A 22,884-nucleotide genomic window follows, 5' to 3' on the forward strand; every position below is an offset into this window, starting at 1 on the left:
GTAACAGAAATTATGGATTAGTTAAAATTAAAAGTAAAAAGACAGTAGAACATTGGGAAAAACCTAGTAACATAGAAACTTAATCTGGAGGAGGTAGGAATTTCTCTTAATAAATGGTAAGAAAACCCAGTAGAAAAACGGCAAAGTCTAAGAACAGGCAATTCACAAAAGAAGAAATCCAGATGGTCAATTCAGCTTCATTAGTAAGCCAGGCGTAAATGCAAATCAAAGCAATAATGAAATCTAGTTTTCCTTCAGTCACATTGGCAGAAGTTTAAATGGTTGAATCATGGACTACTGGCAAGGAGCCTAGAAGCGGGCACATTCGTACATTGCTATAGGAAGATGGTTGTCTGTAACCCTCTGGGAAGATCGTTGTTGATGTGAGTTTTATAGTGCCCGCAAGGGCAGTTTTTGTACTTAGAAACAAATATTAAGACCTCAGTTTTGGTTTAAATAATATTACAATTTTTGATAAAAATCCTGTGTTAGTTCTTCCTTAGGCCAAGGATATTATATTGTTACATGTATAAATCTAACAGAGTTTAGCAGTCATTTATATGGGGTCTGTGAACAACCATTTGGTTCCATTTACAACCGAGTTGAATCATCTTCACATTTTAAAGTGATTTATACATTTTATATATTTGATTTCTCTTTAAAGTACTTCAGATGTCTGATCTGACAGTAAAAACTTAAGGACTAATAATAATTCTTAAAAATTTAATAGTTTAAATGTAGAAATATGATAAACCTGAAGTTCTCTTAGTTGTTCAAATACTGTCACAATTCTAAATCAATTGCTTAGTTATAACCTTTGAATTAGTTATAAAATTAGACATTGCAAGTATGTAAAAATACTGAATATGTTCACATTCCTCCTAAAATCCTAAATATTAATACCATGGTTTTCATTTAATTAATCTTTCTGAGGGTTAAAAACTAGGTGTCCACTTCGTGAAGGCTGTTACCAGCCCATTTTAACCGAGGTAGCAGACCCACTAAGGAAGGATGTTACGTGAGGTTACTCACCACCAAAGCCTGGGATGCTGCCTGGCTTTTTTATAGGTGACCTGGGTGTAGGATAGAGTGAATTCAATTGTAGTTGCTGGTCATGTGACTTCATTTACTCTTAAGGAGCCTGACCCTTGACTTCAGGTGATACTTACTGTCTGATTCTTGTGTGCACTCACAGAAATCTACAACAGCTATCCAGGTTGATCGCTAGATTCAATTTTGTGTCTCTATTAACATGTGAAAATACCTTTTCCTCTTGTATCTTTAACTTTCTAAAATTATATAATTCTATTGGATATTTAAGGTGATATCTGGTTGATTTTTAGGTATAACTCATGTTTTCATCTCATTTATAGTCTCTCCTGGTTGTCTGGCATTGTCCATCAAATTTAAAAACTTAGATTCCTGTAATGTACTTTTGTAATCTTACCAACAATGGAGGAATTAATACTGTACATAGATTTTTGTACAAAAAAATTACTTGGAGCATTGGTAATGGTGGCAAATATGCTGAAACAGCCTAACTATGGGGATAGTTCAATAAATTTTAGTGTACTTTATTGATTTACTTGGTTAAATCACACCATGACAGATATATGTATATATAAATATTTTTAAAACAGCCAACGCTTAATATTCATTTATTTATTTGTAACAAATATTTGAATCAGTCACCAAAACAGACAAAAATCCCTTTTCTCATGGAGCTTACATTCTAGTGGAGTGGGAGACAGACAAGAACAAACAATGGCTCAGTGGTATATCAGACTGTGATGAATGCTGTAAAAAAGAAAAGGAAGGAGTGTCAGGAGTGCTGGGGGTCTCAGGAGTGTGTGTTCAGGAATATTCAGTGGGGTAAGTGTCGCTGAGAAAGTGACATTTGAGCAAAAGACTTGAAGCCGAAAAGCCGTGGGTCACGTGGCTCTGGGGGAACAGCCAGTGCAGGGGACAAGGGGAGGGGAGTGTCTGGTAGAAGCGAGAGTAGAAATCTCAGAGTGTTCATATAAAGAGGAGCGGAAAAGTGAGGCAGTATAGCTGTAGGGGAAAGTTGGACAGAGGGGACTCTTAATTTGGTGAAATAACACGTGAACAGCACACGTCGAAAGACACGGTACAATAGAGAAGGGAGAGTGGACAGCGAGGGAGGCCTTCCTTGCTGGAGCACGTCGGAGACTAGCACGGAGAGGGCTGGCGGCCTGGCTGGCAGGCTCTGAGCGAGGTGCTGAGGAGGCCCGGCGGCCGCGAGCTGGGCCCCGAGGCAGCAGGGGGAGGCGCGATTGCCAGGCCCGGCAGCCTCAGCGAGGCCGGGTTGCGAGCTCGGCTGGGCTCGGCCGCGGACGGCGAGGGTGGCAGGCGAGGCCTGGCAGGCCCGGAGCGCGGCCTGGTCGGGCGGGCTCTGGTGAGCGCGGCCTGGCGCGCAGGGTCTGCAGGACCCGGCGCGGCCTGGCTGGCAGCGCGTGGCCGGGGCTGGCGGGCGCGGGCGAGCGCGGCCGGGCGGGCCTGGCGCGCAGGGTCGGGAGGACCCGGCGCGGCCTGGGCTGCGGAGCGTGGCCGGGTCTGGCGGGTGCGGGCGAGCGTGGCCTGGCGGGCGCCCTGGCGCGCAGGGTCGGGAGGACCTCCCGGGGCCTGGCCGGTGGCGCGTGGCCGGGTCTGGCGGGTCCGGGTGAGCGTGGCCTGGTCTGGCGGGCCCGGGCGAGCGCGGCCTGGAGGGCCCGGCCTGGAGAGCGCTGTCTGGAGGGCCCAGCGCGTGGTCTGGCGGACCCGGCGCGGTCTGGTGGCCCCGGCCTGGAGACCGCGGTCGGGCGGACCCGCCACGGCCTGGCGGGCTCGGCAAGTGCGGTTTGGTCTGGCGGGCCCAGGTGAGCGCGGCCCGGTCTGGGGGGCCCGGCCTGGAGGCCGCGGTCGGGCGGGTCTGGCGGGCCCGGGGTGCGTGGCCTGGTCTGGAGGACCCGGCCTGGAGAGCGCGGCCTGGAGGACCCGGCGCGGTCTAGTCTGGTGGGGCCTCGCCAGTGCGGTCTGGTCTGGTGGGCCCGGGCGAGCTCGGCCTGGTCTGGCGGACCCGGCCTGGAGAGCGCGGTCTGGATGACCCGGCGCGGCCTGGCGGGCCCTGGTGAGCGCGGCCTGGCGGGCCCGGGGCGCAGGGTCTGAAGGACCCGGCGCGGCCTGGCCTGGAGAGCTCGGCCTGGTCTGGCGGACCCGGCCTGGAGAGCGCCGTCTGGTGGGCCCGGCGCGCGTGGCCTGGTTTGGAGGACCCGGCCTGGAGACCGTGGTCTGGAGGACCTGGCGCGCACGGCCTGGCGCGGTCCGGAGGACCCGGCGCGATCTGGCGGGCCCGGCGAGCTCGGGCTGGTCTGGCGGGCCCAGCGAGCGCGGCCTGGTCTGGCGGACCCGGCCTGGAGAGCGTGGTCTGGAGGACCTGGCGCGCGCGGTCTGGTGGGCCTGGCGCGGTCCGGCGGGCCCAGCGCGCGGTCTGGAGGACCCAGCGCGCGGTCTGGTGGACCCAGCACGCGGTCTGGAGGACCCAGCGCGGTCTGGCGGACCCGGCCTGGAGAGCGCGGTCTGGAGGACCCGGCGCGGCCTGGCGGGCCTGGGCGAGCGCGGCCTGGTCTGGCGGGCCCGGCCTGGAGACCGCGGTCTGACGGGCCTGGGGCGCGCAGCCTGGTCTGGAGGACCCGGCCTGGAGAGCGCGGCCTGGAGGACCCGGCGCGGTCTGGTCTGGTGGGGCCCCGCCAGTGCGGTCTGGTCTGGCGGACCCGGCCTGGAGAGCGTGGTCTGGCGGGCCCGGCGCGCGGTCTGGAGGACCCGGCGCGGTCTGGCGGGCCCGGCGAGCGCGGCCCAGCCCATTTGGCGCCGTCCTCGGGAGCTGGCCGTGGGCCTGGCGTGCTGGCCGCCGCCCCGCAGTCCTCGCCCGGCTCTCGTCCGGGGAGGACGGCCAGGCTGGCCGGTTGCCGCGGTTGTCTGCCGCGGTTCACTGCCGCGGTGCACTGCGGCCTCTCTCCGAGTGCCGGGGTCGGCAGTCGGTCCTGGCCGCCAGGTGGAGCGGGCAGAGGAAGAAGGCAAGGTGGACAGGCGGGCGCGATGCCGATGGGGCCTGACGCTGAGGGATGCCGGTGCCCCGCGCCGCGGTGGCAGAGGTCGGCCGGATCCCTCCCGGCCTGAGGCCAGAGCCCTCCTCGTTTTCTTTTCAGGGCGAACCCAGCAGTTATGAGGAGCCCCCAGGAGCTCTGGGCACAGGGCCGGATGGGGCCGCCGTGTGGGGGGACAGGAGGCGTGGGGGGAGGGTCTTTAAGGTGGGGGACCCGCAGCCTGGGAGCGCCCCCTCCTGGCCGCTGCGCGCGCCGCTTCCCACCGGCCTAGCCCGCCCTCCGTGTCTCCCGGAGCGCAGCGCTGTAGGGCGCGTCGAAGCCCCACCCTCTCTCCCGGTCCCAGGCACGCCCACTGTGGGCGGGGCTACGGGCGCTGTCCTCGGTCCCGCAGCCGCCTCAGGGCTTTTGCGCCTATGCAGTCGAAAAAAGATTTTCAAACAGAACCCTGGAGTTTCTGGCAGAGAAGGACGATTCTGGCAGGCCGAATCACGTAGGCAGGCAGGAGAAAGAACCGCTGTACTGTTGTTGGTATGGTGCTGTGGGTCTGAAAGCCATTATCCGCTCTCCATTGGCGTCTTAATTTTTACCCTTTCTACTCTGTCTCTCTCCTTTAAAGATCTCTGGTGTATTTATCAAATTGGACCAGTTGTAATCCTGAGGTCATGACACGCACTCATCATCAATCTGTGAAGTCACCTCTTCCTGTTTTTTAATTAGTTGTTTTGGATAATGCAACGAACCCCTTCTCTAACAAAATCCAGGACCTTGACAATAACCACTGTCTGTGTGGTCTTCCATCCTCCTGTCTCTCTTCACTGGAGGTAATCATTCGCTCACATCCTGTATTTGTGAGCGAATGATTTTCTTTCTTCTTTCCTCTCTTTTCCCAGAGTCTGTCTGTCTTTCTCTCTTTCTCAAATGTCTGGCTGTATGTGGTGTTTTCAACTTAATAGAAAGTATGTATCACGCTGTGTGTAATGTTTTGGGACTTAAGTGGTAACAATATTATATTGTTGAAAAACAACTATATTATCTTTCACTGTGATTTATTCCTCTGATTCCTACGTAATATTGTAGATCTACCAGAGTTAATTTGTCCACTCTTCTCCTGATGGGCATTTGAGTTGTTTCCAAGCTTTTAAGAAATTAATTAGGTTGCACTGGGTCTTAGTCGCGGCATGCGGGATCTAGTTTCCTGACCAGGGATAGGACCTGGGCCTCCTGTGTTGGGAGCGCAGGGTCTTAACCACTGGACCACCACGGGAGTCCCTGTTTCCGGGTTTTTGCTAGTGTGAAGAACACGAGATGGTCTTTCACATGTCTCTTGTCATGTATACGTCTGTGGCTTTCGCTTACGTATTTACCTAAGAGTTGAATAGCTAGGCCGTAGGGTACATGAACGTTCAATGATAGGACACAACGTCATGCCCACTTATGTAGTGGTTGTACCAGTTCACACTTCCACCAGCAACACAGGAGAGCTCTGGAGCTTCTCTTCTCCCACATTTGGTGTTTAATTTTTGTCGACAGAATGGCTGGAATTGGTAAGTCGCATGGTCTTGATCACCAGTGATGTTGAACATCTCTTTATTTATGAAGGTGTTTTTCTCCTGTCTGATCATGTCTTGTCCATTTTATATTGAGTTATCTATTGCATGTGATCAATTCTTTCCCTCTAGAAGCTTTAGAATTTTATCTTTGCCTTTGATATTAGAATCACCATACTGTGACTAGGTGTGGGTTTTCCCTTCTCTCTCCTCTCAGTATGTTCTCTCTGTCATACGTCGTTCATTTTATTTCCTAGAATTATAAAAAAACTTTTTTTGTTTTTGTGTGTGAGTATATATCTTCTGGATGCTAGTTCTTTGCCAGCTCTTTGTGTCTCCTAGTTTATAACTTGTTCTAAACTTTTTTAAGCTATTTTTTAAAAATAGCTTAAATAGTTTTCCTTAAGCTACTTTTTCATGAATATAAACTTTTTAATAAGCCACAGTTATTATTTTTTTTGTAGTTAATGCTTTTGAGTCTTCAGTATTTCCCTACATTACGATCTAAAAGATAACTCCAGCTTTTACTGAGTTAAAATTTGGTTTCTGACGTTTACATCTTTTAATCCATTTAGAGTTGATCTTTGTATACAGTGGTACGTAGGGATTCAGTTTTTATCCTTTTTCCTGTATGGATTGCCATTTTGTTTCCAGTATCATTTATTGAACAGTCTCTTTGCTCACTGACCTGATACGTTACTTCTATTGTGTATCAAAGTTTGACTCATAGATGTGTCTGTGTGCTCTCTGTTCTGGTGTCTTGATCTTCGTTACAGTCTGTTTGTCAGTTTATTTGTTCCTGTGCCAACTACCATCATATTGATATTATGGAGACTTTTTATTGCAATAATATCCCAGGCAGACTGAGAAGTGATCAGCGTACTTGTGGACCATTCTAAAGAATTTTGATTCTATAGCATGTATGATGGGAAGTTATTGAAGAATTTCAGCAGCCAAGCTATATATTCTGATTTATGTTTTTGGTGCAAGATGGATGGGGAAGAGAGGATGGTGAGGAACGAGACAGGAGTTGGAGGCAAGGGGCCCAATTAGGAGGCTGTTGCCAGAATACAGGTGGGAGGTGACAGTGGTTTCAGTAGTTGTAGAGAAGGAGAGAGGTGGACGCATTTGAGGTGCAGGTAGAAGCAATACAACTTTCTGATGTGACAGGTGAGAGGAAGATAGGACTGAGTGCAATGTGTTTGGGGCTGTGTGGGGATGCCATTCCTGAGACGGAGAACTCTGGGGAAGGGGCCGTTTGTAAGCTTTCAAATGAATTATAGTGCCATTTTTACTTTGCTGATGCTTGGAAATAGCTCTATGGTTATGAATGTTTTATGGCTTGTTCATACTCTTTTCTTTCGAATAGGTGACTCTCATTTGAAGAACGCAACCAGATCTCTCCTGGAATTCAACACCACAATGAGCTGCGGGCAGCAGAGCACAAATCACAGAGTGCAGAGTAGCATCACCTTCTTATGTGGGAAGACCTTGGTGAGTCCACACAGAGGCACTTTATAATCTTTCTTTTAAAAACGTTTGTCCTTGGGGTGTTCTTGCTGTAGCGGGTATTCTAGGACGGCCAAGGGAGCAAAATTAAAAACACGAGCAAACAGATGAACAGGAACCCCAGCCTAATTACCGTCACCATTAAGAACCGATAAGTAAACAAATTCTAAGCCTATAGTTACAACGTTTCAGTGAAATTTGACCCACATCCTGTGTAAAACTCCAGTGTAAAGGTTAGGGTGTTTAAACTCAAAGCACTGTTGAATGTTTATGTTGCAGCATAAATTTTTTTTTTTCTTTCTGAAACTTCTTCTCCCAGCATTTTATTTTGATAATTGTCAAGGCAATGTGTTTATTGTTTTAAACATTTGTCGTCATTTACATTAAATGGAACATATTAACATCTGTCTAGAAGAAGCCTTGGCCAGTGGGTAATGGGGTTCCCAACTTTTGGGGTATCACTAGTGTTGAAGTGGGACCTAATTGTCGAAAGCGTGATGCTGGTGTTCTCACTATCTGCATATTGTATGTGATTTTTTGATTTTAATCTTTAGTGTTTAGAAAGGGGCTCTCAGCAAATGGTTGCTGGCTTTTAGCAAAAGCAATTTGTGTACAAACCCTGTGAATGTTCTCTAATAAGAGTAAGAATCCAAGTGTTCAGAAAAATCAGGTTGAGTGAAACTTAGGCGGTTACCAGATTGCTTTGAAGTATCATTTTTAGAATTTGGTGCTGTGACTGTTGCATTTTCAGGGCCATACTGTCTTGTCTGGAGAACTTTAAAAATAGAACTTACGTTGTTAATTTTGGACCAGCCTATCAGTTGCACTGCTGCCCATGTTGAAACCTTGGGAAAAAAATCTGTTTGCAGTGGTATGAAATCTGGAGGTCTGAGTTACAGAATAAGCTAGCTTGTTGTTTGAATTTTAACTAAATTGTCTTCAAGAATTCTGTGTTCACCCTGTGAGAACCAGAATTCACAGAACTCTTCAGATTTGCACATGGGCGCCCAGAGGTAAGTCCCCGCCACGTCTCATCAACCAGCCACACTGTGGCTGACCAGTTCGGAGTCCTCGCTGGTCCCCTTCTGCTGGGAGGGGCCGCCCTCAAGTGCAGGGGCGTCTGAGCAAGGCTGGTGTACGAGCTCGGTCAGGTCCAGATGGGCCTCCTCCCGCGGCTTCCAGGAAGCATGAGGTCACATTTTCTGGCTTCGGTTTTGTTGGCTTTTGGTTCAGAGAACATTTGGAGTTTGAGAGTGGGAGGTCAGTGAAGATTACTTCCCATGAGCTTACTGTACTTGCATAGTTGGGGCAGTAGAACAGTTTTGGATCATTTATAGCCAAATTCCAACATGATTTTATGAAGCTTTTGTCTCAGAAGTTTTGGGTTTGGGAACTTCTTGATGACCTTGTTTAACTAAAACAGTTGTGTGTCATTCCCCACCTCCCGCTGCTAGTTTAAGATTTTTCGTTAGCCTTCACTGTTTCTGACTTTAAAAAAAGAACACTTTACAATATGCAGTATGCTAACTTATTTTTCCTTTTTTTTTTTTTAAAAAAAGGGAACTCCCGAATTTGTAACTGCAACAGACTGTGTGCATTACTTCGAGTGGAGGACAACTGCAGCCTGCAAGAAAGACGTTTTTAAAGCGAATAAAGAGGTAACAAGGGCCCTTCAAGGTTACATGCTTGTGCAATACATCCTGGGACCTTTAGGATTTGAAGTACTGACGCCAACTTTTGGGGTAGAAATCTTATTGTGGTTTTCAAACTCCATTTGAGCAGAGATACCATGTGATTTAATTGTTCAGTTGTCCTGGGTGGTTCTTATTTCTACGACGGGGCATTTTAAATACACAGGACGGACTGGAAATGGAATGGCTCACTTGCGTAGAGCAGGTTAGCTCTTGGTTTCTGATGCCATGCAACTCAAGAGCCGAGTCCCAAGTCGAGCTTGGGTTTAGGTGCCATGCCACCTACAGATGGCATTTCCTCAGCCTTGGGTTGGCTTCTGGACGCCTTGTGGATCCAGGTCAGGTGTGCCTGGCCCTTCAGTTCTTTGCCAGCTCACCTCAGAGACTAGACGACTGTCATCATTACTTCCCTTCTTTCTCTGGTATCTGGTCAAGTGTTCCTGGTGGTTGATGAAGCACCCTCTTCCCTAGCCTAGAGCCTCTGACTTCCCCTGGTGCTGGAGGGGGCAGAAGACAGTTTCCTCTGCCACTTCCCCACTCCCACCAGCCCGGGTCTTAAAGGTGACTTCCTGTGTTCACCCAGACAACAGTCTTCATGGGTTGAGTTTTCTCACTTTTCTCCGTTAGTTTTCTGTTCTGAAGAAGGGTTGAGTTCAAAGACTCTCAGGAACTAGGAACTGACAGATGGGAGTCATCAGTCATTTCTGCTGATGACCTAATGTGTTGTCATTTAAGAAGGGCAAAAAGAGATGTTTGTTCTTAAAAAATAAAACTGAATTTAGGGATTCGCAGGGGGAGGGGGAGGGAGCGGGAGATTAAAAAACAAAAACAAATTTAGTTATGAATCGTAAGTTATCACCGACTCTTCAGCTGTGGCAATCTACAAAAGAAAAGGCAGTCGGAATGCTGCCTCCATGGGTGTGAGGAATGTTCAATGGGAGGAAATTTCAAAGTGTGGGAAGAAGTAAGGCCTAATGAAATGACACCGATATTTAGTAGGAGATGGTGTCAAATTTAAACTTTGCATTTTGAAACTTAGCTTCAACTATTTGCCAATGTACAGTTAACGGCAGGAAAAGCATCTCTGAACCGCAGTGCCAGACACCTTCTGCTCTCCTGTGAGACCCCAGGCCTTCCAGGCCCCATGGAGGCTCCTTCTCTTGGGCCCTGGTTCTCCAGCTGACAGTTATTACACCCATTTTTCCTGTTTTAACCGAGCGTCCTTTTTCCTTGCTTTGCTGAACTGACAGTTGTTTCCCACCACCTAGGGAATAATTGCTTCCCCAAAGAAATAAAGAAATAGTGACTTGTTTTTGATTTTCTTTGTGCTATAGGTCAGAAGTCACAAACTACATCCTGTGTTTGTACAGCCTCAGAACTAAGAATGGTTTTTACATTTTTATAGGATTGTAAAAAAAAAGCAGAGAAGAATACACAGCAGAGACCTACGTCACTCACAAAGCCTAACATGTTTACAGAACAAGTGTGCTGACCCCTGTTCTAAGTCGTTTTGGGGGGTGGGAACGGGAAGATACAGTCTGTGTTTTTCTCAGAAGTGACGTTTAGCTGATCCAAAGATGCAGGAGGAGTGCTGGTATGTTCCCAGTGGTCAGTTCTTTGGGCCTGGTTGGCAGCCGGGCTTTATTCGTGGAGTTTTCATTTATCGAGGGCATGTTGTGGACTAAGCATTAGGAATTTCCTTACATTTTGAAAGGGTTGTTGCATTCATGGAACTCATAGACCGAAGGTATGGAGGGCATCGCTCTGCCTTAGGTGTAGCTAGATTAGACGGGAAGAACCAGAGAGCATGATGGCTGCAAAAGCAACGCTGTCACCGCCAGCGGATCACTGTGAAGCATAGTCCCTTTTCTCTGCCTTCAGTAGGATTTGATTAGACCTTACAGGCTATGATAGAACTTCAAAAATTACATGAAATGTCGAAACACTCATCATTCCTTAAAAAAACCCCTAGAGTCCGCACCTTATTGATAGCTCCTCATTTCTTCTGTTGGTTTGGCTTTGTCAGATTTAGAATGGTGTGATGAGCAAAGAACACGGTGGTTCCAAAAAGTGCCTTTTAAACCCACCGGTGTAGTGCTTGTTCAGTGGATTCTGGTGGGATCGTTTTAGATCGTAATTTCCGTAAAAGCTCGTGGACACACATCCCCTACCATCCTACTCTTGGGACACGCAGAGAATGCAGAACTGGCAAGCTAGTGGTCTTACCGGAGTTACATAAATACGGTTAATGTACATCCGTACACCGTTAACAAGGGTGACTCAGTGCGCAGTGTGGGGAGCTGGCACCAGCCTCCTTCCCCGGCCGCTGCATTCCTGCGCTGATGAATGTCTCCATTGCTCTGCTCGGGGGAGCAGGAAGTGGGAGGACTTTCCCCAGGAGCCTTGCTTGTTTTTCCGATGCTCCCTCCAGTTCTGGGGGGCGCTGCACTGGGCGTGTCTCCTGTTCCTTCCTGGAGTCGGGAGACAGCCAGAAGTTGCTCACGGCCTTGAGCCGGGTGTCCGCAGCAGGCGTGGCTCACTGGAAGCCTTCAAGCCTTTCGGTGACATCGAGCTAGTTTCAGGAGTGTGGCCCCATCTTCCCTCCTGCTGTGTGCCGTCCCGCTCCCTCGTCTTTATTTTGTAGCTGGAGAGTTGCTGCTTTGTCTCCTTCCTTGAATTGCTGCCCCGTTGGGTTGAGTTCATGTTTCTGTGTTATCCTGCTGGGGGTTGACAAGCTCTAGATTTGCAGGATTATGGACGCGGGTTACTTTTACTGGAGCCTCCTCCGGGTCTGCAGTCCTCCCTTTCTTGCACTTCCGTTGCCTTTCTGCAGGACGTAGTGCCAGGCGTGGTTCCGGCCTCCTGACCTCGCCTGCTCTGTGCCCATGCTCGCCCTCCTTGGTTGGCGTCAGCATCTCTGGCCAGCGTTGTAGGCAACGGGAGACTTTGCTTTAAGGGTTTGGTTGAAGTGAGTTTAGGTGCCCCCCTGAGGCTCCGAGGGGGTGCAAGTCCTTGGGTTCCATCCGTTTGCTCTCCGCGAAGTCTCTGCAAACAGGACAGGGGAAGAGGGTTAGTGGGTCAGCGCATTCCTGCGGGTTTGATAGCATCTTTCTGAGAAACATTTAAAAGCTAAACATTAACTTTTGTAAACGGACCTGCCTGTGAATAGCTTCAGTTTTCTAAAAGCCAATTTAAGGAAAATTATCCATAGGAAGGGATGAAACAAAGTATTTTGAAATGATTGCAGCGAACATGAGTTTTTAGAATACTCCTTGGCCGAGGAGATTAAAATGATATGGGGATGTTTCACGTGAAGACTGGGCGACCCGGGCCTTTACTCGGGGTACATCTCTGGGCTGGGACGCCTTGCCTTCCGAATTTGGTGGAACTTCGAAAGCACAGGGTCTTGCCACCTGTAATGGGTTCCTTGACATTCTTCCTACACCCCTTTTTCTCCTGCTAGCGTTATTGAGGTATAATTGACAAATAAAACTGCATATACTTAAAGTGTATAACGTGATTTGATATACTCCTTGACTTAAAAAAAAAATAAAAGACCATTCGTTCATAGAGATTAGAGAGTGCTCATAAGTTAGAATCCAGCTAGAGGCCCAGAGGAGGAACTGCTCTTCATGTTAGTGAGCAGGTGTTCAACGGACCCCTGTTAGGTTCTGGGTACTGTCCTAAGCCTTGCTTAGGGCTACAGCAGTGACAAAGGCCCTGTCCTCGGGGAGCTTACACTCAGGTTAGCAGGTGGAGGTGCCCGGTGATAGACACCAGTGCTCTGAAGAAGAGAGCTGGCGATGTCAGAAACGGCCCCACTACGCAGGTGGCCCTTCACCTGAGGCCGGGACGCAGTGAGAGAGCCGTGGGGCTCTAAGGGAATCATCCCAGGTAGAGGCAGCATCACTTCCACGGGGCTGATCTGTACCCAGAAGCCAGTGTGGCTGCGTGGAGGGTCCCCGAGGTTGGAGACCGTGGAGGAGCTGAGATCTCACCCTCAGTGTGATGGGAAGCCGCTGGTGGATTTTGAGCAGGGAGTGATGTGCCCCAATGGAATTTTAAAAGGATTGATCTGGTGCTTGTGGAGACATTGGCTGGGGGAAGGGGACACGGAAGCTGGAACCAGGGGTCCCGTTAAAAGAGACTGTTGCAGGCGAGAGGTGATGGCAGCTTGGACACGGGTGGTAACGGAGGAGCTGATCCAGGGTTGGGTTAGAAGCGCTGAGAGGACTTGCCGATGGTTTGGATGTGGAACGTGCGGGTTCTCCATGGCCTTCATGGTTTGGCCCTGAGCAACGGGCTGAATGATTGTGCGTTACTGAGGTGGGGAATGCTAGGATGAGAGCAGGTTTTGAGGGGGAAAAAGGCCTATTTTAAATATGTTAAAATTCAGATGCTTTTGTGTATCTAAGTGACAATGGTAAATAACAGCAGGTGACACTTACATTGACTCACCAGCACCTGCACCAAGAGCATTACGTGTATTAACTCGTTCAGTCTTTACAGCAACCCTGTGAAGTATCGATAGTTACTGTTATTATTCCCACTTGACACATGGGGAAACCGAGGCACAGAGGCTCGATTGGCTCGTGGTCATACTAAGTGTCAGCCCCGGAGTTTGGACCCTGGCGTTCTGTCTGCAGAGTCTGCTCACGAACACATCTTTTGTGCTGGCGTTGGCTGTGAAGTCTGGGCTTGCGGGGAGAGGTCACGGCTAGAAACATACACTTGGGAGCCAGTGGCGGGTACCTAATGCGTCGTGCACGAGGTCACCAGGGGAATGAGCGGCCGAGAAGTCAGCCGTGGGACACCTCTGCACTTAGGGTCCGTTCAAAGGAAGTTGAGGCACATTCCCAGCAGGCTGAGAAAGCAGGCTGTGGGCAGAGGGACCCCAGGAGCCCCTGGAGGCCAGGCAGCCAAGTGAAGAAAGAGTTTCGGGCAGGGGAAGGCCATTGGCGTGAGGCCGGGGGGGAAGGCCGAGAGTGATAGTGAGGTCAGAGTGGGTAGTGGCTGCGTCCAGCAGAGGGTGACGGAGAGGGAGAGAGGACAGTGAGGGTGGGCAGGCGGGAACGTCTGCGCTGGTTGCAGGGCTGCGGCGTGGTGGCCGTGGGGGTGTAGGGACGGGATGACGTGCGTGAGAGGCGGCAGCAGGACAGCACGCCAAGGGGGGACGGGGATGGAGCGACTGGGAGGGAACAGGTGGGCAGAAGCAACCGGAGCCCTGTCGGCCTTGGCTTTGCTGTCATCGGGGAACCTCACGGCGTGGAGACTGGTGTCCCATGATGTGGGGCATAGGCTTTGCTGAGCCCCCAGCCCCCAGGAAGGTGTGTGTCAAAGACTCGTGTTCTCTCCTGTCTCTCCTAGGTGCCGTGCTACGTGTTTGACAGAGAGCTGAAGAAGCATGATTTAAACCCACTGATCAAGATCAGCGGTGCTTATTTGGTGGACGACTCTGACCTGGACACTTCTCTGTTCATCAACGTTTGCAGAGACATAGGTCTGAGTCCGGGGGCGTTGTGGGTGGGGATGGTGAAGGATTTCTCTGGAGGCTTCAGTATTTTTGCCCCTGCACCGTACTCCTTTGTGGATAACCCTGTCGCTGATTGGGCCCTCTAAGAAAGCTTGTCCCCAAAGATGCTCTCTGCACAACCCTTCCCCTTTGCCCCCAGGAAATTCTGATGCCATCGCAAAGTCCATTCTGACCATTGGCCATGCCAACATGTTCTGTCTGCCGGATGCTTTGGGTTTCAGGATTCTCAAGTAAACCTTCCTTCTCACGATGAGGGGAGAATTGGCTGATTTGGGTACTGGGGGTGCTGAGAGCTGCCGGGGCAGAGGAGACATGGAAACCCTGCCCTCGATGAGTGCTATAAGACTTGAACTAGGTAGAGCCCAGGCTGGGTGATATTTACCCATCCACGGCAGAACTGTTTTAGGGCCCCTGTTACGTGGTGGCCTCTAATTTAGGCGCTGAGCTGCAGCACTGAGCACGTGGAGGTTCCTGCACTCTTGGAGAAGATGCACAGTAAACCCCCTGTAACGTGTAAGGTGGCAGGTGACGACAAAAGTAACGCAGCCTAAAGAGAAACACAGCTGTAGTCATTGTGGTATTGCTGCCGGCAGGCTGTACTGTCTGACTGTTATCCCAGGCACATCTAGTTTGTTCTTTTCTTTACTCCTCCCCCGGACTGGTGAGGTAGCGCCCTGACAATTGGATCCGTCTGCAGTTTGACCAAAGTTATAGAGACAGAAAGGAGTGGATCTAAGATTCGAACCCAGAACTGTCCATAGGTTGTTTCCATGAATCTACTCATCCTTCCACCAGTCCACTCCACGGAGACCCTGCCTTTTCTTGTCTGTAGGTGATTCTAAGGTTCCTGTAGCTCTAGGAGAAGGGCTGTGTCCCTTAACTACCAGTAGCACCTTAGTCCCTGTTTATCGGCACCTCTTATGTACCAGGTACAGAGTGAGCATCTTACATTGTTTCGCCCTCACTTCCCGGCTGCCCTGCAGGGCAGGAAAGCTGTTCCCATTTTCCACTTTCAGATTGGTCGTTGGCTTGCCCAGGGTCTCGGGATGGGATGGGATCCTACTCTTCTGGGTTTCCAGACCTCTGCTACCTTATATCACTTATGGAGACTTAAAAAAATTTGATAATTTTTTCAAGGGACCCTGGACCTAAGGTTAAGTGTGATTGCTACACTTGACACATTCTCTGATTCAATGTCACACATTTTACAGAGGTGCTGCGGGCCACGAGTCCGGAGGTGCGTTCCTGTCCCACCGGCACTGCCGCCTGCCTGGTGAGAGGGGACCGGGCATTCGACGTCGGCCGGCCCAAGGAGGGACTGAAGCTCATGAGCGATGACAGGTCGGTCTGCTGGTGGCATGTGTAATCTTCAGCAAGAGCCTGGCTTTTCAGGGAGCTGCAAGAATATCCCTTTTCAGCAGGGCTTGCAGAGTTACTACTTCGCATAGGCTTGTAAAGTTAGCGGTCGTTGCTTGAGTCACGTAGGCTTGGTGACTTAGGCAGGAAAATGTGTATCAGGATCCAGCCCATGTCCATACGGGTATCCACTTCATGAAGTCACGTCTACCTTAAGGTGTGTTTGGGTATCTCCCTTGCTTTGTCACCTGTGACGTTGGTTTTACGTCCGTGGTTTTATCTGTTCTTTAAAAAACACCGTCCTGGAGGCGAGTGACAGGAGGGCCGCTTTGCCACCGTCCTTCTGGGTGCAGAGTTTGCTTCCCGACTGGGACGAGGGGGCGCTCCTTAGTTCCCGGTGGGGATGTTTCATTTCTCCTGATAAGCTGTGTTGTTCACACACATTTTTCTCATGCGTTTGTACCTCTCTCGGTGGGGAGAGGTTTTTCTCCAGTGTGTCACACGTGGCCACATCCTGAACTTGGATCGAGGACTTTGATTTTCTCCCTGTTCCAGGAGCCTTTGGTAGACGCCTCGCTGCACCTGCTCTAGTCTGGAACTAGTGGTGTGTCTCCGTGTGCAGTAGATCACACTTCTGTCCCCAGGGAGAGCTGGGGCATAACCTAAATTTAAAAACGTCTGGGAGGTTCCTGTACGTGCGTCTGAATTCGTTTGCCAGAGCGGCCACGGCGGTGCCGCAGACTGTGCGGCTCCAGCAGCAGAAGTTTGTTTCCTCTCAGTTCCGGAGGCCGAGCTGTCAGCGGGTCCTTCTGAGACCTTTCCTCTCGGCTCGTAGACAGCCACCTCCTGCGTCCCCTCACAGCCTCTCCTCTGTGTGTCTGTGTCCTGATCTCCTCTCCTTATAAGGACACCCATACTGTCCGATTAGGGCCCACAGCAGCGAACTCAACTTAATCACCTCTTCCAAGGCCCCGTTTCCAAATACGGTCACATCCTGAGGTCCTGGGGGTTAGGGCTTCAACATACGAAGTTTGCGGGGACACAGTTCAGCCTGTCGCACCGTCCTAAGTGATAAATGGGTGTCTTTCCCTACTGGGAGGGCTAGAGACGAATTCGGAAAGCGTGGGCGTCGAGCGAAAGCCTGAGCGTGTATTCAGAGGAAAGGAAGGTCATCTGTTTTCGGTGGTCCTGTGGCCGGTGCACTGGGAACTGTGGCCACAACCCACAGCTAGGCCGGCACCCCCATGGGCGGTTCCAGGCTCTGCCTGGCCGCGGGAGGCCGTGTCGCCAGCGCGCTGGGCTGTCTTCAGGCTTAAAAAAAAAAGATCTTCCGCTTGCACTGAGAAGTGGTCGTTTAGAGAAGAAGTGGTTGTGTAGCCTTGCGGGCTGAAATGCAATTGGCCGGCCGGGCGGTGTTTGTTTTGTTTTGTTAGATTGTTTATAATCTTTTTTGTTGTACTTAAACAGCTTTTCTTAGTATTTAAGTTTATATGTTGGTTGTTCTACTTATTTTTTTAAAGCACTCATTGAAGTTTACTTAAAAAAATTTTTTTTTTCCCAAATGGAAATAAATTTAACTGACTTCGTACTATGGCTCCCTTCACAGCGTAAGCTTCTGGTCTCCCTTTCTGCACACGTGGGGAAAGGGAGAACAGACGCTTGAGCTGACGGCTCAGGGCAGCAGACTAATTGGAATGTAATTTGTACTTTCGTAACCCTAACCCTCTTTTCTCGACGTGTATCCTCCAGGCTTGTCCTGAGTTATGTGAAAGAAGGGGCAGTTCACCCAGACTTCTGTGAGGGTCACAGCCCGGCAGTGACTATCACGTTTGTCTGCCCGTCGGAGCGCAGAGAGGTGAGTGGCTTGTCTGAGAGGACGCCCCAGTGGCGTGAGCACAAGTCAGGGTGGGGCTGGTGCAGGACAGATGCCTCCGTGGAGGTGGCAGCCACGCTTCCCGGGACTGACTCGGACGCACATGCTCGGCTTGCTGTTTGCTGTTTCTCAGCGACCCGGGGGGTGTCTATGCTAAGAGAATGGTGTTTTGTTCAGGGTTCAAGTGCGGTGTTAAGTGTTTCATAGACGGATTTAAAAAAATTGTAGAGCGATGCTGGTTGGAATGAATATTTGAAAAGACCGTACGTATCATCCTTAAACCTGTGATTTCACGTCTGTTAGTGCTTCAGATGAGGCACGGTAAAAATAGCTAATTGGTTTATAGCAACATAGTGAGAAGGGAGTAGTACAGATGGCATGTAGACCTGGCAGAAATGGCTCGGGCCAGCGGCTGAGGTTCCGGGGGTGGGTACCAGTGTAGGAGAATTAGAGCCAGAAGGGGGGAGGTTCCTGCCAACTCAGAGTGGAGCGTGTCACCCCGTCGCCTGCCCGCCTCCGCCCTGCCCCCCCACACTCTCCCAGGCAGTTGACCACCCTGTCCTCTGGCTGTTTACTCAATTCGAGTGCGGTTGTAAACTCCTTGAGGGTAGGGCCTGCGTCTGGGGTGTCCTTGGGCCCCGTGCCCAGTGGTGTCTCACCGGTCCACTGCTGCTTAAGTGTCTTTGCAGATGCGGTGCAGATGAGGGGAGACATCCCCAGGGAGGAAGGAAGGGTAGGGCTTTCCTCCAATTTATTTCTGCCTTCTCCTTGTAGAATGAAGTAGGAGGAACTGAATTCTTTTGCCAAAGAATGTCCTCCCCTCCCCCCAAACAAACATGGAATTTGCTCTGGTTTCTGGCAGGCAACTGGCCTGTTGTGTGCGTGTGCGTGTGTGTGTGTGTAGGGGGGCGTGTATGGAGACAGAAGTGCAGTCCAGCCAGCTTTCCATTCGTTGTCCCCAGACTTCTAGGGTCGCGTGATGTCCGCTCAGCAGAGACCTGACTGACCAGTAATCAGCGTTAGTCCTGAACGTGATATTGAGGACTGTTTATTTATACTATCCATCCTACAGATGTGAATCAAAATCTTTTGAGCCTGATGAGATGTTCTAAGCCGGCAGTGGTTTCAGTGTTTCCCTTTCTTACTTGTGCTGCATTCAGTGAGAAATCATTTCACACTATCACGAGGGAGAGAATGGAGAGTTCCCCTCTGTTCTCCATGGGATGTGAGGCCGTTGGGCTGGTGGGCTATCAGTGGAGCTGAGGGTTCTGTTTCCAGCCTGACTGTTCCCTGGGTAGAACTTGGGTGACATGGGCTTGGACCCCTTAATACTTGAAGGTTTACTGAAGAATTTCCACTGGCTCATTGAATGCTTCTAGGAGCCGGAACTTGAGTAAACATTCACCTTGCCACACAGATCTTTTTAAAAGAGTTTTATTGAATTTATGTACTATAAAAATACACCTGTTTTAAGTACAATTTAACGGTCATTAGTGTACTAACAAAATCGCACAGTCAGCGCCACGGTCTGTGTTAGAACTTTTCCATTACCCCAGAGAAGCCTGCTGCCCAGTTGCCATCACTCCCCTGCTCCCCCAGCCCCGGCAGCTGGGGACCACCTTTCTGTCTCGCCTTTCCTGACATCCCACACAAGTGGAGTCGCACAGCACGTGGTGTCCAGCTTCTCTCACTCAGCACTTGGTCTATGTCACTGTATGTATGTCTGACTGCTCTGAGCCAAGGGCTTAACGCGTAGATTCTGAGTCAGTAACCGGGGCTGGACTGCAGCTCTGCACCTCACTAATCATGTGACGGGAAACCCGGCGCTTAGTCCCGTGCCTGGCACGTAGCAGGTGCTTAGACGCTTGCAGAGTGAGGGGCCTGGAATCAGCACAGCTACTCCTGATGCTAAGGCCAGGGAGACCTTTCTCCCAGGGAAGGTTAGAAAGATGACACCGCCCCCCGGTGAACAGTGACTTCGTGGCATCCTTCCCAGAAGCCGGGTGTGTGGTGGGCGATACCCTGGCTTCACCCAGGGGCAGGAACAGATGTGAATACAGGTGAAGTGTGCCCTAGAGCCATGGACGTTCCCGTGGAAAGGGGTTAGGGACCATCTCCCCAGATGCATGCAGCCTCAGTGATGTCCACCCAGCGGGCAGGGGCGGGGGGGGGTCCATCTGGCACAGGCTCAGCGGCACCTGTGATTGAAAGGAGTGCACGGACCACAGGCCCTTCACACGTCATGACTGCTTGCCAGGGGCGTGGTGGGTGGGTGATACCGCGTTCAGGGCGGGCTCACAGGCTGACGCTTGCGCGTGACTCTGGAAGGGTTTCAAGGAAATGCAGTCGTTGTAAGGCAGACAAAAGAACAGAAAAATGTCAAACCCCAGTAACATACCTTTGGCTTTTCAGCAGCACAGAAACATCTGCATTTAAGCTTCATGAAAAGAATTAATTTGATTCCTTTCACCCCGTCCACGATAGGGCACCCTTCCCAAGCTCACGGCGAAATCCCACTGCCGCTTTGAAATCGAGTGGATCACTGAGTACGCCTGCCACAGGGATTACCTGGAAAGTGGGAACTGCTCTCTGAGCAGCGAGCAGCACGACGTCGCCATTGACCTCCAGCCGCTAAGCCAGCCCGGAGGTGAGTGGGTGCCTGGGGGCCGGGAAGTGGGAGAGGGAATGAGAGCCCAGGGGCCGAGCTCCCCCTGCCCTGGGGTGGGCGTTTCGAGTTTGATGCTGTCACTTTGCCACCCACACCTGTGTGCGTAACAGAGCCTCTTCTTGTTTATTCCCTTTTCCTTAGCTTCAAACTCCTCGTACTATACCGCAGAGGGGGAGGAATATGTTTTTTATTTGAATGTCTGTGGAGGAACTGAAGCACACATCTGTGACAAGAAGGATGCTGCAGTTTGCCAAGTGAAGAAGTCAGATTCCACTCAAGTCAAAGTGGCAGGGAAGCTCCAGGGCCAAACCCTTCGGTGCGTACGGCCTCCACGTAACTTCCGGTGCATCGCGCGTGTTCCTGTGGAACGTAACATACTCCCCCGCCTTCCTCCTCCTTCCACCTTCCGCAGAGCACAGGGAAATCAGTTAAGCTGGCATGATTTTCCTGCATGAGTCAGGCAGGTGCCGTTTGTCCCTGACCAGTGGATGCTTTTCCTGGCTTTACAGTAAGAATGCTTCTGTTAATGTGGTTCGCTTTATAATCTGTTGTTTGCAGGGAACCGTACTGTAGGAAAGCTATTTCATTAGTTGATATGGCTTTTGTATGTTACAATTTACGTTTCCGAGGAGTTTTGACTTTTCTCTGGTGGTTTGAGAATCTGAAACACCATTGGCATCACACACAAGCGTTGAACAACTAGGAAAACGCATTCATCACAATTCTCGTGACCCTTCCCTCGGTAGCTACCTTCACAAAAGCTTTATCAGAATGTAGTTTCTCTGACCTGAGGGACCAGGATCCCTCAGGTCAGACTTCATGGCAGCTGCTGGAAAAGCTGTGTCTTCTTGGGCGTTACTTATCTTGTACCAAATCCGAAAATGAGAGCAGAAGAGGCCTCATGGTCCTAGCAAAACCTTTAGTGCCTTTTCCCAGCCAGTTATTACTTTGAAGTAAGAGGACGAGAAGCCCGTCCATTTGGAATTCCTCTCCTGTAGACGGTTCTTCCCCAGCCTGCGAGAGGGCTCGCTCTTTTGTGTCACTGCTGCTCTGTGGATGGTATGCGAAGGCTCACTGTAGAAATGTTTAAGGATTCAAGTTTCTTTCTTGGTTCTACCAAACACGTGCGTGTGTGTATCGCAAAAACCTAGGTACTCAGACGGAGACCTCACCTTGGTATATTTCGGGGGCGACACGTGCAGCTCCGGTTTCCAGCGGATGAGCGTCATCAACTTCGCGTGCAATCAGACGGCGGGTGAGTGCGCCCTGGATCAGCCGCGTCCCTGCGCGGGTGGGCGGGCTCCGTGGAAACGTGGAGCGCTGAGTGGGGTGCTCAGACGTCCTCCTGCAGACGTGGCCCCTTTGAGGCCCCCTCTGTCGTAGCGGGTAGGAGTACCCCACCCCGCCCTGCCGACGCCTGACACACACGTCTCGTTTCTGTTTTCTGTTTGTGTGGGGACTGGGCCCAGCGTCAGGCTCGCTGGGAAAGCCTCTCTGTCCTGAATGCTGGCTCTCCCGGAGTGCGCTCAAAGCCGGCAGTCTGGGTTTACTCAACCACCTTCTGATGGCTTGTCACTAAACAACTCTTCTTTTAGGAACTGAGTTTCTAGGTGACCCTTTTTGCAAATGGTGGCCCTGCTGTAGAGGTGGGATTTGGGGATCTCGAGAGACCCCAGGGCAACTTTAAGTGGAATGTTTGGTTTTTCTGAGTGACTCGGAGAAGCTACCTTGACGTCACAGTGGCACTGGCATTTCACAGAGCCGCACTGCTGTCCGTATCTCAGAGATTTTGAACACAGTTTGCATCTCTTGAGAGGTGATGGGATTCCACCATCTTGAGAGAGCCGTCCAATCAGTGGACCCCCAAGCCATGACCCCAGGTGCCCCGCAAGCCGGCTGAGCCCCTGCACAGAGCTCCGGTCTGGGAGCCGCCTGGGTCTGGCCCCGTCCGCACAGCCGGCACAGTCTCGCACGGCCGCCCCACCCCTGAGGGTCTCCTGGCCCCTCACTGTTTGTTTTGTGTGTTTCTATGGTAGAGCTCTTAACCATCTGGTCACGGGGCAGGTTCCTTCGTGACTCACTGCGGGGCCTGGGGGAGGCAGCTGTGCGTGACGGGAGCCGTGCTCCAGAAGCAGGTCTGGTGGTGGAGGCAGGCAGGAGGGGTGGTGACCACCGCCGAGCGCTGGTAACCCGCCCGGAGAGTCGGCAGAGAATCACCTGGGCTGAAGCAGGAGGGAGACCTCACAGCAGGACACCCCTTGACTCCTGGCGCCGCTGGCCATCGTCACCGTTGTTCTCAGCCCACTGTCGCCTGTCAGCCCCCTACCCCTGCCACGTGCGCTCTGAGCTTACGTTGGAGGCATGTTCTCAGTTAATGCGTTGAACACATTATATTAGTACCTGTTTGCTCAGACCCTGCGAAGCCTAGGGATGCCGTGATGGCTGAGAGCTCCCCGGGCATTTACACACCAGCAGCAGAGAGAGAGATGAGGACGGTGATGACGTAGTGCAGGGGACGCGGGCAGGCTGCGGGTGCCTGGCAAGGTCTGTCACCTGGGCCTTTATCCAGAGGGAGGCCCTGAGGTCAGGGGTCTGGGGTCTGGC

General features: G+C 51.2%; 1 protein-coding gene across 1 annotated transcript in view; it reads left to right on the forward strand.

The window, feature by feature from the left end:
• IGF2R (insulin like growth factor 2 receptor) overlaps window positions 1-22,884 on the forward strand; it is a 110,776-nt gene that overhangs the window by 23,216 nt on the left and 64,676 nt on the right. The window contains exons 3-10 of the mRNA XM_079938634.1: window positions 7,020-7,144; window positions 8,719-8,817; window positions 14,218-14,350; window positions 15,595-15,724; window positions 17,489-17,594; window positions 20,097-20,259; window positions 20,422-20,596; window positions 21,432-21,535. Of these exons, the coding sequence (XP_079794760.1) occupies window positions 7,020-7,144; window positions 8,719-8,817; window positions 14,218-14,350; window positions 15,595-15,724; window positions 17,489-17,594; window positions 20,097-20,259; window positions 20,422-20,596; window positions 21,432-21,535 (1,035 nt within the window). The remainder of the gene's footprint in view (window positions 1-7,019; window positions 7,145-8,718; window positions 8,818-14,217; window positions 14,351-15,594; window positions 15,725-17,488; window positions 17,595-20,096; window positions 20,260-20,421; window positions 20,597-21,431; window positions 21,536-22,884) is intronic.

This window comes from Stenella coeruleoalba, assembly GCF_951394435.1.
Source record: "Stenella coeruleoalba genome assembly, chromosome: 12".
Taxonomy (NCBI): domain Eukaryota; kingdom Metazoa; phylum Chordata; class Mammalia; order Artiodactyla; family Delphinidae; genus Stenella; species Stenella coeruleoalba.